Consider the following 12,049-nt stretch of genomic DNA (forward strand, 5'->3'; position numbering starts at 1 on the left):
TAGTTGTACAATGTGGTATATGGGTCATAACATACTCTATACTGGGGGATCTGATGACACTTGTTTCTGTGGGTACCATGTAGCACTATAACCAGAGCACCTAATGTTATTTAGTCAGATATACAATTCACATTTTTGAAGCAGGTTACATCTTTCATTGATATTTTTTGAGTTGAAATGTGAAAATGCTCCTGTGGATGCAGTAGCATCCAATGTAATTAGTTAATTCAATATCCTGCGCTGCTTTGTGTATTCAGTCACTTGTTGTGAATTACAGACACTTGCATGTATTGTATCAAATTTCCATGGTTTTCTTACTTCCTCCTCTGTGTTTGTGATAGAATAACATCATTGCTACGAATGTCTGCTCTATTTTATTTCTAAGGAATTGACACATACAGTACTGTATTTGTCATTTTTTTTCTTTATGCACACAATACAAACGATTCTATTCACAACATTTACTTATTATTATTTATGTTATTCAATCATTCTGCCATATACTGTAGTGAATATTTAAGGTAGAATTACATTTATTCTGGTGTTACTCCAAACCTATCACTGCTTCATCACCCAAGAAATCCATTCTGAACATAGGGTAAACTTTCAGCTCATTTATAACACCGATCAGCCACAACATTAAAACCACCTGCCTTATATTGTCTAAGTTTCCTTTGGTGCCACCAAAACAGCTCTGACTCATTGAGGCATGGACTCCACAAGACCTCTGAAAAGAGATATGAACTCCACAAGACCTCTGAAGGTGTCCTGTAGCATCAGGCACCAAGATGCACATGCACCAGGCCATCCACGATGTAAAAGAAAATGTGATTAATCAGACCTGGCCACCATCTTCCACTACTCCATGTTCCAGTTCTGGGGATCACGTGCCTATCGAATGCAGCCCCTGTATGCAGCAAGTTGTGATGCCCAGTGTGTTCGGACAGCTTTCTCTTATAGCCAGCAATGTGCGCTACAGTAGCTCTTCTGTGGCCAGCCTTCTCTCCCCATGTGAATAAGTCAGCCTTAGGTTCCCATGACCCGTCATCAGTTCACTGGTTGTCCTTCCTTGGACTGACCACTGCAGACCGGGAACACCCAGCAAGACCTTCTGTTTTGGAGAGGTTCTGACCGAGTCATCTAGCCATCACAATTTTGTGATTGTTAAAGTTGCTCAGATCCTCCCAACACATCAACTTCAAGAGCTGACTGTTCACTTGCTGCCCAACATATCCCTCCCCTTGACAGGTGCCATTGTATAAAGATAAACAATATTATTCACTTCACCTGACAGTGGTTTTAGAGTTGTGGCTGTGGCGGTGTGTATGCACAATCATGATTTGATCACATCACTGAACTGACCTCAAAGAGTGCCTATTTAATTGTTTCAAAACTACAGGTGATCAAAGTATGGAAATTATGACAGGTGATCAAACATGTACATACATGGAATTGGAAAGAGTGTCAAAACTGCACGTGTAAGTACAGCCGCACTTGTTTCAAAGTATTCCACAAATTTGCTTTGAAAATGTCTTATGAGAAATGAAATGCCTCAAGTATACACATATTAAGCGACGAAAAGCACCAAACATAAATATAACTTTCTTTGTTTACAAGAGAAATCCACAGGGTAGCTTTAAGGTACCAAAATTATAACAGGAAAGATGAAACAATGTAAATAATATAATTAATGGGCTTTAAAAGAAATACCTACCGGTGGGTCTCCTGAGGTTTTTCTCCAAGAGTACTCTCCGTAAGGAGCCATCCATGGCTGATTCCTCTATATGAGAGTGATCACCTATTACACTCCAGTACATCATCCTGCAATAGACAAAGACACATACTGTACCTCCCTGACACCATCTTCCTGTAAAATATTGTGGACAGTGCAGCACAGAATATGCCTTTGTGTCTATAGTATACCTATGGCCTAACAAATGCATGAATGTAGCCTGACAATGACATCTACTGCAACACATTCTGGGTTCCTGAATATAGATTTGTACATATCCTAACAGTCTAATGTGAGCCTCAAGGTTCATTGATCTATCACAAACACATGTGGATGTACCACTTTTGTTGCTTGCAGACGTCTTTGATGGAGCTGGTCTTAGTTAACATAAGTGATTTAATAGCTAACGTATGTGATTAAGTTACTTCCACTACTAAATATTGAACAGCAGTTAATTACTTACTGAAATTAATGCAAGATGGAAGAGGTGGTATGTGAGGTAAAGAGAGGTGTACAACCATTGAACTGACTGAGGCAGGGGAGTTTTCTGTGCTTGCCACTAAGAGACATAGATGAAACATACTATCAAGCGGACCAATCACAGCTACTGTGGTCTGCATGGCGATGACACATAGTTACACATCTGGGGGGGGGGCGCACGTCAGTCTACGCCAGGGCCTACAGTTTAGGATACACAGCTACGTCTTACGTATGGTGTTAATTCAGTGCAGAAGTATAAACCAGGCTTAACACTGTTTCTCTGCAGTACTGAAAAGTGAGCCACAGTAAAACGTGAACAGACAAGGATCTATATCTTAATATTTTTATTTGCATCTCGTAGTTATCATGATGGATAAGGCTGCACTGCCTTATTATGAAATTAAAAATTAAATATGAGGCAAAAGCAAGCCATGTTTCCCAACTAGTGACCAAAGTTGGTGGTTGAGTGCAGAATTTTTGTAATAATTGCACACCTTTCTACAGAGCATATATTGTATGTTAGAAATTGTCAGTAGGAAAAGAGAATAGCTGGAAAATAGTACACAACTTACCCTTTGACTGGGTTGACAGCAATGGCATATGGTTCTCCTGCTATGTCAGTAATCAAGCGGGTGCAATTTGGTCCCTTCAGCTGGCCGACATTTATGGAATATCGTAATTTAGTCCAGTGGGCTGTGTAATAACTGAACCAGTGCATCCGAGAGTGATCAGTCCAGTAAATGTTGCCTGTGATCCAGTCAGCAGAAATATCTCTGGGGCGACGGAAGTCTGAACACTGCAACCAATAATAGCCACAAAGTCAGATGCTCTATTTAATGTGTGCATACATTCACTTCAAGTTGGGGCGCATGAAAGCCATAGCAATGAAACAATTTAATATAAATCAGCAGGAGTAAATTACCATTTTTTAGCATAATGCTTATGATAGCATTGTGGTCAGAGGACATTACTAGATATGTTAGAAATTATTTTGACAGATGAAATTATATTTAAAAATAAAATAGCATGTTTTAGCTTACAACCCATATTTTCTCAATCACAGAGCTGAGAAAGTATACACCATATATAAAAAATGCTACAGTATTGTTTAAAAAAGGCCACAGGTTAGATATACTTACAATGTTCCTGACATTTGTTTTAGTTTGACTTCTTTCTAGAGTGTCTTTGTAAAAAATTCCACCTGGGTTAAACTGAGTAGCCCAGATAAATTTTTGCTGGTGAAACAGAACGTCCATCCCAATAATGCGGGCATTGTCCTCAATGTGAGTGAGTAGTTTGTGTCCATGGCTCTGGTTAAATGGATACACAAAACTTCGGATTTCAGTGTCATTTGCTACGTAGAGCACTCGATCTTCTGGTCCTGCCCGATGGGTTATTAATATGAGAAAAAAAAAGAAAAGAAAACAAAGGAAAATTGGCTGAATTCCATTTTGGTTTAAGGACAGTACATATGTACAAACATACAAATACAGTTTACTAATAGGCTCATTTTAGAATAAGGTCATATCACCAGATTATAATGTGTGCAGTATGCATTAAAGTATGCAGCTTCAGGATCATACCTTTTGCTATGCAGTTACCATTGATCTCCTTATAATTCCGGTCACATGTGCACTTAAAAGATCCTTTGGTGTTTGTGCAGTAATGAGGACATGTGTCAAACTGCAGACATTCATTTATCTCTGAAAAAGGAGAGACTGAGTTACTTAGGAGCATGCTGCTTTAGAAAAGTTTCTGTGACAATAGAGGCTGGAAAGTATTTCTATTTTTCATCATCATTGAAACACTTTAGATAATGAGCAATAAATGACAAAGCCAAAATTAGTATTCCCACAGCTTATAATATGTATAAGCACATATACAGTATAAAACTTGTTTCATTTTTCTCCCCTAATAAGTTGTGCCTTGACCTATTCTTAAAAAGGCAAACATATGCATACCACAAATAACATTTTCTAGAAGAAATGCATGGAAGAAATAACTGAGTGAAAAAAGCCATTAACTGGGAAATAAGAAGCAAGTCACAGGGTTCACTAAATAATCAAAGCTATCATCACTTCAGACAAGAATTCTTCACCTGAAATGTAGAAGTTCAGTTGAAGAAAAATAGAGTTGTATAAGTTGTCATTTACAGAATGCCATGAATACATGATCTGACCCATAATATACTTTATTTTATTATTCCGTTATAACTTTATTTTCATTTGCTTTAATGTATTGTCTCATGTAGCAACATACATTCTGTTGTAGCTTATTAAATATATATATCAATGATATTTTTCATTTCAGTATAATACTATAAGGAGTCTGTTTGATCTCCACATATTGGGGAAGAGTGGCAGCTTATTTCTGTAAAACTAGAGGCCTTAGGTTTGGCATATAATTATATAATTTCACACAAATGAAAATAAAAGTCACATTATGTGTGTCCATTTAGACCATCCTTCATTCCCAAAAACTGTCTTGTCTAGTTTAGCAGATAAATTAATTTAGCCTGTGAGCATTTTAAAGCTGTAAATGCTTAAATGGGTTATAGAAATTCAAATGATTTTACTCAGAATAAAATCCCAAGGAATTTTATTTTATATGTGACTCTTGACAGTTTTTGCAACATGACTTTATTGATGCTATAGTTTAACCTCACTATGGGAAAATCAAGTACATACAATAGACTGTTATCTGACAAAGGTAATGGATATTCTAATTTTTTTCCTCAGCTAATCATTGACTCTTATAATGGGGAAAGAAGAATATAATTGATCATACATTACCTTCACACTGGCCTGTCTTTAGGTTTCTCTTAAAGCCAGATTTGCACTGGCATATAGCGTTTGCATTTGTCTGGTTGCAAATTGCGTCTTCTCCACATGGATTTGTTTTCTTTCCACACACATCTCCACTGGAAACTACAAATAAGGACATGACTTTGATTATACACCAGTTCTCCACATCTTAGACACCTGCTGTGCTTCTCTTTTGATGTGCAAAAGCCAAGAGGCCACCATCATCTTTCATGATAGTTGTACACAACACACCTCAAACATGGGCATGCATATATTATCATAAATAACAAAACATCATATCTAAAATGAGGAGATTGCTGAGCTTCCCGATAACATAATGACCACCCTCGGTACTTTTCATCTCTTGTGAACATTTCTTTGATCTGTTTGCTCAAATCAACTAGGGCTGCACTTACAGGCCTTGCAGTCTTGCTCGTCTGAGCCGCCATCCCCGCAGTCGTTGAAGAGGTCGCACTGCAGCTGAATTGGGATGCAGCGTCGGTTACTGCAGGTGAACTCTGCCTTCCCACATGGCCGAGGTCTTCCAGCCACCACCTCTGCTTCAATACAAAGTGTCAGTTGAACAGACAACAAGAACTCATAACTGACCTCATGTGACACCACATACAAATACACTGCAGTATCATTTGAAATTGAGAGCAGTATTAGACCTATTTAGTGCTCAACCATAGATCAGTGGAGACAAAGGCTATTAAGAATTATTTAAACATCTGATTACTCTCACTTTTAATACACTGAACTTTGAAAATTAATGTGATACTACTGCTCTAAAACAATATCCCATTCTACCTACATCACTTGCTGCAAAACAGATCATTTTATAGACAATACCTTTTATTTCTGAATGTTGTCAATTTGTATCTGTTGCCAAAATAAAGGATGAAACTATTACAGCTGTAAGGCTAATGGTGGGGTACTTTGCATATTTTGTCTTTTGTCATAAATCTACTTGAATTAACTGTACAGTTTTCATTTTTCCTAATTTGCCAAAAAAGAATGGGTGCTTGACATCCACCCATAGCATGACAAAGAGAGGGAAGGAAAGGAACAATGTGATGGAGAGGCAGATGGAGAGAGAGGAACGGTGGGATTAAGGTGAGATTGAGGGGATGGATGGAGGGACGAAGCATACAATGGTGAGAAGTAATGGAGTGAGGTAAGAGACGGATGGTTGTATTAATGGAATAGGAGAGGAAGATGAATGGAGGGCAGAAGGAATGAAAGAGTAAAAGATGAGGGAAGTGATTTGTCCCTTTCTTTCCTGTCTGCTCCGTGTGACAATTCACAGCAGGCTTTCATTGAGGGGGATGTCAGGGCTCTATATGCCTTTGGGCATAACAGAGAAAATAAAAAGCAATTTTCCACAAACACACACAAAAAAATAGATTAATAAAAAAGTAATGCATATTAAGCACACCAAATGTTTTAAATGCACATCAATTTTAAATACAATGTAAATCTCTCTGTTACATATAATAGCATATACTCCACCCTGTGCCTTAAATTTGTAAACAAACTCAAGGGTGATGATTTGCAGTGCATGTACCCATTGAGAAGAGAGAGAAAAGTCACTTTCATTCAACAGTTAAACTCATATACTGGAAAACTGTGAAGAGAGTTGTAAGAAAACACTTTCTTTTCACATGATAAAAAGGTTGTGAACCTCTGCTTTAAAGTACTGTGTGGAGTTTACTATGAAGTTTTGTTTGGCATTTTCTGCCTGCATCAAAAAGTCCACAACCAACAGTGGTCACGGATTGCTAAATGCTGCCCCAATTACTGTGTAAGGCTGATAAGATGGCTGTATTTTCAAGCAGAATGAAACAATAACTTCGCCTCTGTGGTTCAAGGACAAGTACATCAGGGAAGCATGGTTATCAAATAATAGAACTAGACTTTTCCACTCTGTTTAATAAACTGACCATAACTTTAATTGTATTTCCACATAAGGACTTGCTTAATGCAGATTTAATGTTAGATATATATTGGTGCATTCTGTACTCACCACACTCTTCTTCATCTGAGTTGTCCCCACAGTCATTTACTTTGTTGCAGACTTGGTCTGTTCGCAGACACACGTGATCATTTCTGCAACGGAACGGCCTTGTAGGAGGGCAGAGAAGTTTTGCTGTAAATAAAAAATAGACAAAAAGCTAATGGATGTCTCTTTTCAAAAACTAAAATATAGACAAACGCATGGAATCTTATATGAGAAGACAATGAAATATTCTCTCTCCGGAAATAGCAAAGTTGTGGCTTATAAAATATGCATCCACTGTTATCAAAGGAAAGCCTTGTGAGAGTACAATATCAACCCACCACACATGTCTCCGTCTTCATCAGAGTTATCCCCACAATCATCCTTGCCATCACACACCCATGTGTGGAGTTTGCATAAGGTGTTGTTGCAAATGAATTCATCAGCCCGGCAGAAGAAAGCACCTGCAATTACACATATAGGTCCCCAAGACTTTTAACACTAACTCAGATTGAAGAGTGCATTCAAGACTGTATAAGATATGACTAAAACCTGTCCATGACAAGATTATAATGACAGATTGTTTTACATAATGATGGACAGCCCTGGATCATTAAGCCTTGCAAAAGCAAAGTATGAATCTATTTCTGACCTCCCTGTTCAGTAAAAATAATTGCAGTGTAAAGATTTGAAATGGCATATTAAAATCACTTTTTACTTTCAGGGATCAAAACCTCTATTATCATGCATTTTTATGCACAGTCATACTCATACCTACCCTGGCTGCAGTTTTCCTCATCACTGTGGTCCATGCAGTCCAACACGTCATCACAGCGCCAGCGCCGAGGAATGCAGTGTGCACGGTTTAGACATAGAAACTCATCTTCTCTGCACTCCTTCACACAACCAACCTGTCAGCAAACACACACCGTAAATCATCAAAAGTGGTGAAGTCTAGTGGCGTTTTAATTTGCAATCAAAGAAAATACATGACCGGAAAAGCAGCTCCTCACTACTGACGTACTGTACACTGTCAAACTGCGCTACTGAAAAGACAAATTATTTTTGGTTGCTTCTTTGAAGCTATACTGACCTCATCTGAGCCATCCAGACAGTTATCATGTCCATCACACCGCAGGCTGGCTAACACACACCCACCACTGGCACACACGTACTCATTCAAGGAACATGAGGGGACTACTGGAAAAGGGCAAAGTAACACAGTCAGTAACAATCACTTTTCTCTACCAGAAATCAATCAAGTGAGACTTTTTCAGTTTCCTGTTCTATGACCAAGTGGAAAACTCCACTTCAAGATAATGCTGAGTGAAAATGTAGATTATTGGAGCTCCTAAATACTGTATGATGTTGTCGACTCCAGCCAAAGACTTCATACTGTGTACTACCTGCTGCTTTACAAAGTGTTTCACAGTATTTGGTCAGTGATGATCAGTGGAACTCAATAGACCAGTAAATCAGCAGAACCAAGGCCATTTCTTCTCCTCCTCCACAAAATGATCTCTGAATAGCATTGCAGTACATTTTCAAGTTCTACAATTAGCATGGAAGTACATGGAGACTATTGGGGAATTTTCTGATAATCAGTCACATTAGAGAACCATTTTCCCTATACTTTTTATTGTATAAATAGTTAGTTTCTTAAGGACAGGATGTCACTACATTGACCATTTCTTCAGCTGACTTCTACTGAGATAATGTGTAATGTATATATATATATATATATAGATTATATATATATATAGATTATATATATATATATATTATAAGGCCAGTCTTGAAAACATAATGTATGCCTATGTTATGACGGGGATTTTCTTTTAAATAGAAATGTTGATAAGGGAACATTACTATTGGTTTTGACACTGTTTAGGGTAGCAATGACCTTACACAGGGCTAAGCTGAATCTTTCACAGAAACACACCAAGGACCTCTCCAAGCTACTTAACTTTTCTTTCACTTATTGCAAAATGATAAAAAAATTCATGAATTGTATGAACTCCACTCTTACAGAATAGAAAAAATATATGTAGTGGCTTGGGAAAGCATTCAGAATTTTTGCCCATCAATACACTCTACAGTTTTTCATTTTTGATAAAATTACAAAAAAATTCAAAAAACATGTTTTTCCCGGCATGTTCTTTGTCATTCTGGTTTATTGAATTTAGATTGATGGGGAAAAATGGCAATCTACAATAAAGTACAGTGTGTACAAAAAATGAAAGGTTCTGAATGCTTACTGAAGCCACTGAGCAGAGACCCCACAGTTTAGAAATTTGGCAATTATCAATGAACCAACTTAAGCTCAGAAGTACAACTCACTAGCACTTACTAATATTCTTTCACAAACTAGAGGACATTTGTTTTGCACCTGTTCCCTGGCAGTTTTTCTCATCTTCCCCCATCTTACAATCTTCTTGGCCGTCACACAGCCACTTCAGTGAGATACAGAGGTTGTTGTGACACCGAAACTGGTCATCTGCACAGTGTGCCTCACAGCCTTTCTGTAAATGAATACAAAAAAAATATATGAAGTAAATATATCACTGAGTATCACTATCAGAATAAGATCATCATTGTCATTGTACCTTCAAAGACAAAGTCACAGTTTTCCAAGTCTTAAAACAATAGTCAGGCTCAAATATCATCTGTACGTTGGCCCATCTTTGTTATTACATCGATGCACTTGTCTTCTGTGTCATCCTATATGTAGGTGTATGCTTGCCTTTTTTTACATTCTTTTTATTTTTGGCTTGTCATACTATTTTGCCATTATGCTATATGTTAACCCCTGTCTGTTATGTCATCTTATATGTCATTTTTTGTTGTTGTTTGCCGTCACATTGTTCCACCCACAAAAAAGAATGTAATCATTCCCCCTGTTCATACTCGCCTTTGAGAGATCCTTATTAATGCACTCCCGTTGTAAGTGGGTATCGTTAAGATTCTAACGGTAATTCTACTTTTATTGATACCACTTATTGATCCAGTCCTTTAACAGTATTCTCATCTGTACTTTTTGTTATTTTGTAAGAGGAAAAAAAACAAATTAAGAACAGAATTAACATTGTTTATTTTCTCATATGTACTTGATTTACATGAACTAAAACGTGCAAAAGGACTTTTATGTCGCAATAATAAGCAGGAAATCTATTTTCTTAATTTCTCTTAACGTACAGAGAACAGAACCAATAACGTGGAGCTTATCGATACTCCGTTTTTTTTTTTTTTTCAAATTTAGCCCCAGGGCCCATTTAATACTGGGTTTCGGTACCCATCCCTAGTGAGGGGAGACAAAAACCACAGTCCTTGTTCCAAAATGTATTGCAAAAAGTTTATTCTGAAGTTTATTAATTAATATGATAATAGGGGTTTGCTCTTATTCTTGGAAATATGGATAAACATCCACTTTCCTATCAACCCACAAAAAAATCAAGCTGAAGCTGGATTCAGTGTACACAAACACGTTACTCTTTCACACTTTTCAGAACACCATATTATACACCATTTATAATATTGGCTGTTCAAAACACCAAAACAAGGTAGATAATCTACCCCACGATGGCCACTGAGAATAACAAATTTAATAATCACTGTGTATTACCACTGCTGATGGAAAGGCAACTTTCCCCCCTGAAACTATTTGACTATGCTGACCCAGAAAGCTGGCACTGGGGAAAGGGTTAAATAAAGGGTTAATTAGGGTTTTCACTGCTTTGCATGGGTAGAATTTGCTTTGCAAACGTTGAACAGAGCAATATATTAACAAGAGTAATGAATAATAATAACAAGCCTTTGTCCTTGAATTATGTACTGCACTGCATCATTACCACTGATGGGCCATTTTTGTATGAATCCTGCAAAAATCTCTTTACACCATGCAATATTAGATAAAAGCGCTTTTAAGTTAATTTCTTCACATATTACAACAGTGTAAAATTACAATGGCAATTTGAAGCTTTATAAATTGAGATATTCAAGCATATTTATGAACAAAACAAGCAGTCTTTGTTTTGCTGAAAGGCATGGTGGATTAGGATTTCCAAAAGCAAAAGAATATGAGGTATTTCATGCACTAATGTACTTGAAGGTACAATAACTCATTACAGTGATATTTCCTGTCCAGCTTTGTTTTGGAACATAGCAACCATGATGAGGAGATTTAGACCAGCACAATGAATTATGCCTATAATGGGATTATTTCTTTGTAAGTGGCAATATACCCATCCGATTTCATTTCCCTTTCCCAATTTGAATATTTAATCTGTGCTTGTGCCGCAAGTTCAGATACTAACACGCATTTCCAGGATATCAGTTACAGACTAAATTATACTACCCACACAAATATGCTAGAATTTGGCCTGGGTACACTGTAATTTGTAAGTTTAAAGCACATCTATGTTCTCTGTATTGTCTTCATAATATTTCATTTTGTGTCGAGTGACCTGAACATTTTATATTAGCTGACCTCATAATGATATAATACATCACAAACAAGAAGAATGCTTGGTATGCTTTTTACTCGCACTGAAAAAAAGCAAAATATCGTGCCAAAACATTGGTGTTTGATTAAAAAGTTTTTTTTCTTTGAAAGCTATTTTGAAGTGTTCAGTAGTTTATTCTTAATTTAGTGTTTCGCTAATTTCTGAGCCTCATTAACAGCACTCATGTGGGTTTACCTTCCTTTTTGATTTATAAGTAAGTCGTATACATATCTCAAACACTGACCTCATCTGAATTATCCAAGCAGTCATAGTCCCCGTCACAGCGAAATCGGGAGGAGATGCAGTCTCCGTTAGCACAGGCAAAGTCCTTGTGGTTACAGGTAACTGGCTCTGAGGTGTGAAAAACACAAAACATACATAATCATGCCAAACTTCTTCTTACACAACAAACAGAAACTCCCTGATGTTTATCAGCCAACCGTTCTGTGTTTAGGATCACATGCTTACGCATTGGCAAAACCATTGCTTTAGCTAATTAGTGTCATTTTGTATTAGAAGTGGAGAAACTGGC

At 37.2% G+C, this 12,049-nt stretch overlaps 1 protein-coding gene across 1 annotated transcript in view; it reads right to left on the reverse strand.

Annotated features, from left to right (window-relative positions):
- The window catches only part of lrp1bb (low density lipoprotein receptor-related protein 1Bb), a 99,477-nt gene that overhangs the window by 21,994 nt on the left and 65,434 nt on the right, over nucleotides 1-12,049 (reverse strand). Inside the window, exons 45-56 of the mRNA XM_087178943.1 lie at nucleotides 11,762-11,868; nucleotides 9,405-9,537; nucleotides 8,109-8,215; nucleotides 7,794-7,926; nucleotides 7,357-7,479; nucleotides 7,043-7,165; nucleotides 5,433-5,573; nucleotides 5,005-5,139; nucleotides 3,796-3,915; nucleotides 3,352-3,593; nucleotides 2,785-3,008; nucleotides 1,715-1,821 (exon numbers count right to left, since the gene is read on the reverse strand). Coding sequence (XP_087035069.1) covers nucleotides 1,715-1,821; nucleotides 2,785-3,008; nucleotides 3,352-3,593; nucleotides 3,796-3,915; nucleotides 5,005-5,139; nucleotides 5,433-5,573; nucleotides 7,043-7,165; nucleotides 7,357-7,479; nucleotides 7,794-7,926; nucleotides 8,109-8,215; nucleotides 9,405-9,537; nucleotides 11,762-11,868 — 1,695 coding nt within the window. The remainder of the gene's footprint in view (nucleotides 1-1,714; nucleotides 1,822-2,784; nucleotides 3,009-3,351; nucleotides 3,594-3,795; nucleotides 3,916-5,004; nucleotides 5,140-5,432; nucleotides 5,574-7,042; nucleotides 7,166-7,356; nucleotides 7,480-7,793; nucleotides 7,927-8,108; nucleotides 8,216-9,404; nucleotides 9,538-11,761; nucleotides 11,869-12,049) is intronic.

This window comes from Seriola lalandi, unplaced genomic scaffold, assembly GCF_002814215.2.
Source record: "Seriola lalandi dorsalis isolate HSWRI2012SDOR001 ecotype SW California unplaced genomic scaffold, Sedor1 jcf7180002054758, whole genome shotgun sequence".
NCBI lineage: Eukaryota > Metazoa > Chordata > Actinopteri > Carangiformes > Carangidae > Seriola > Seriola lalandi.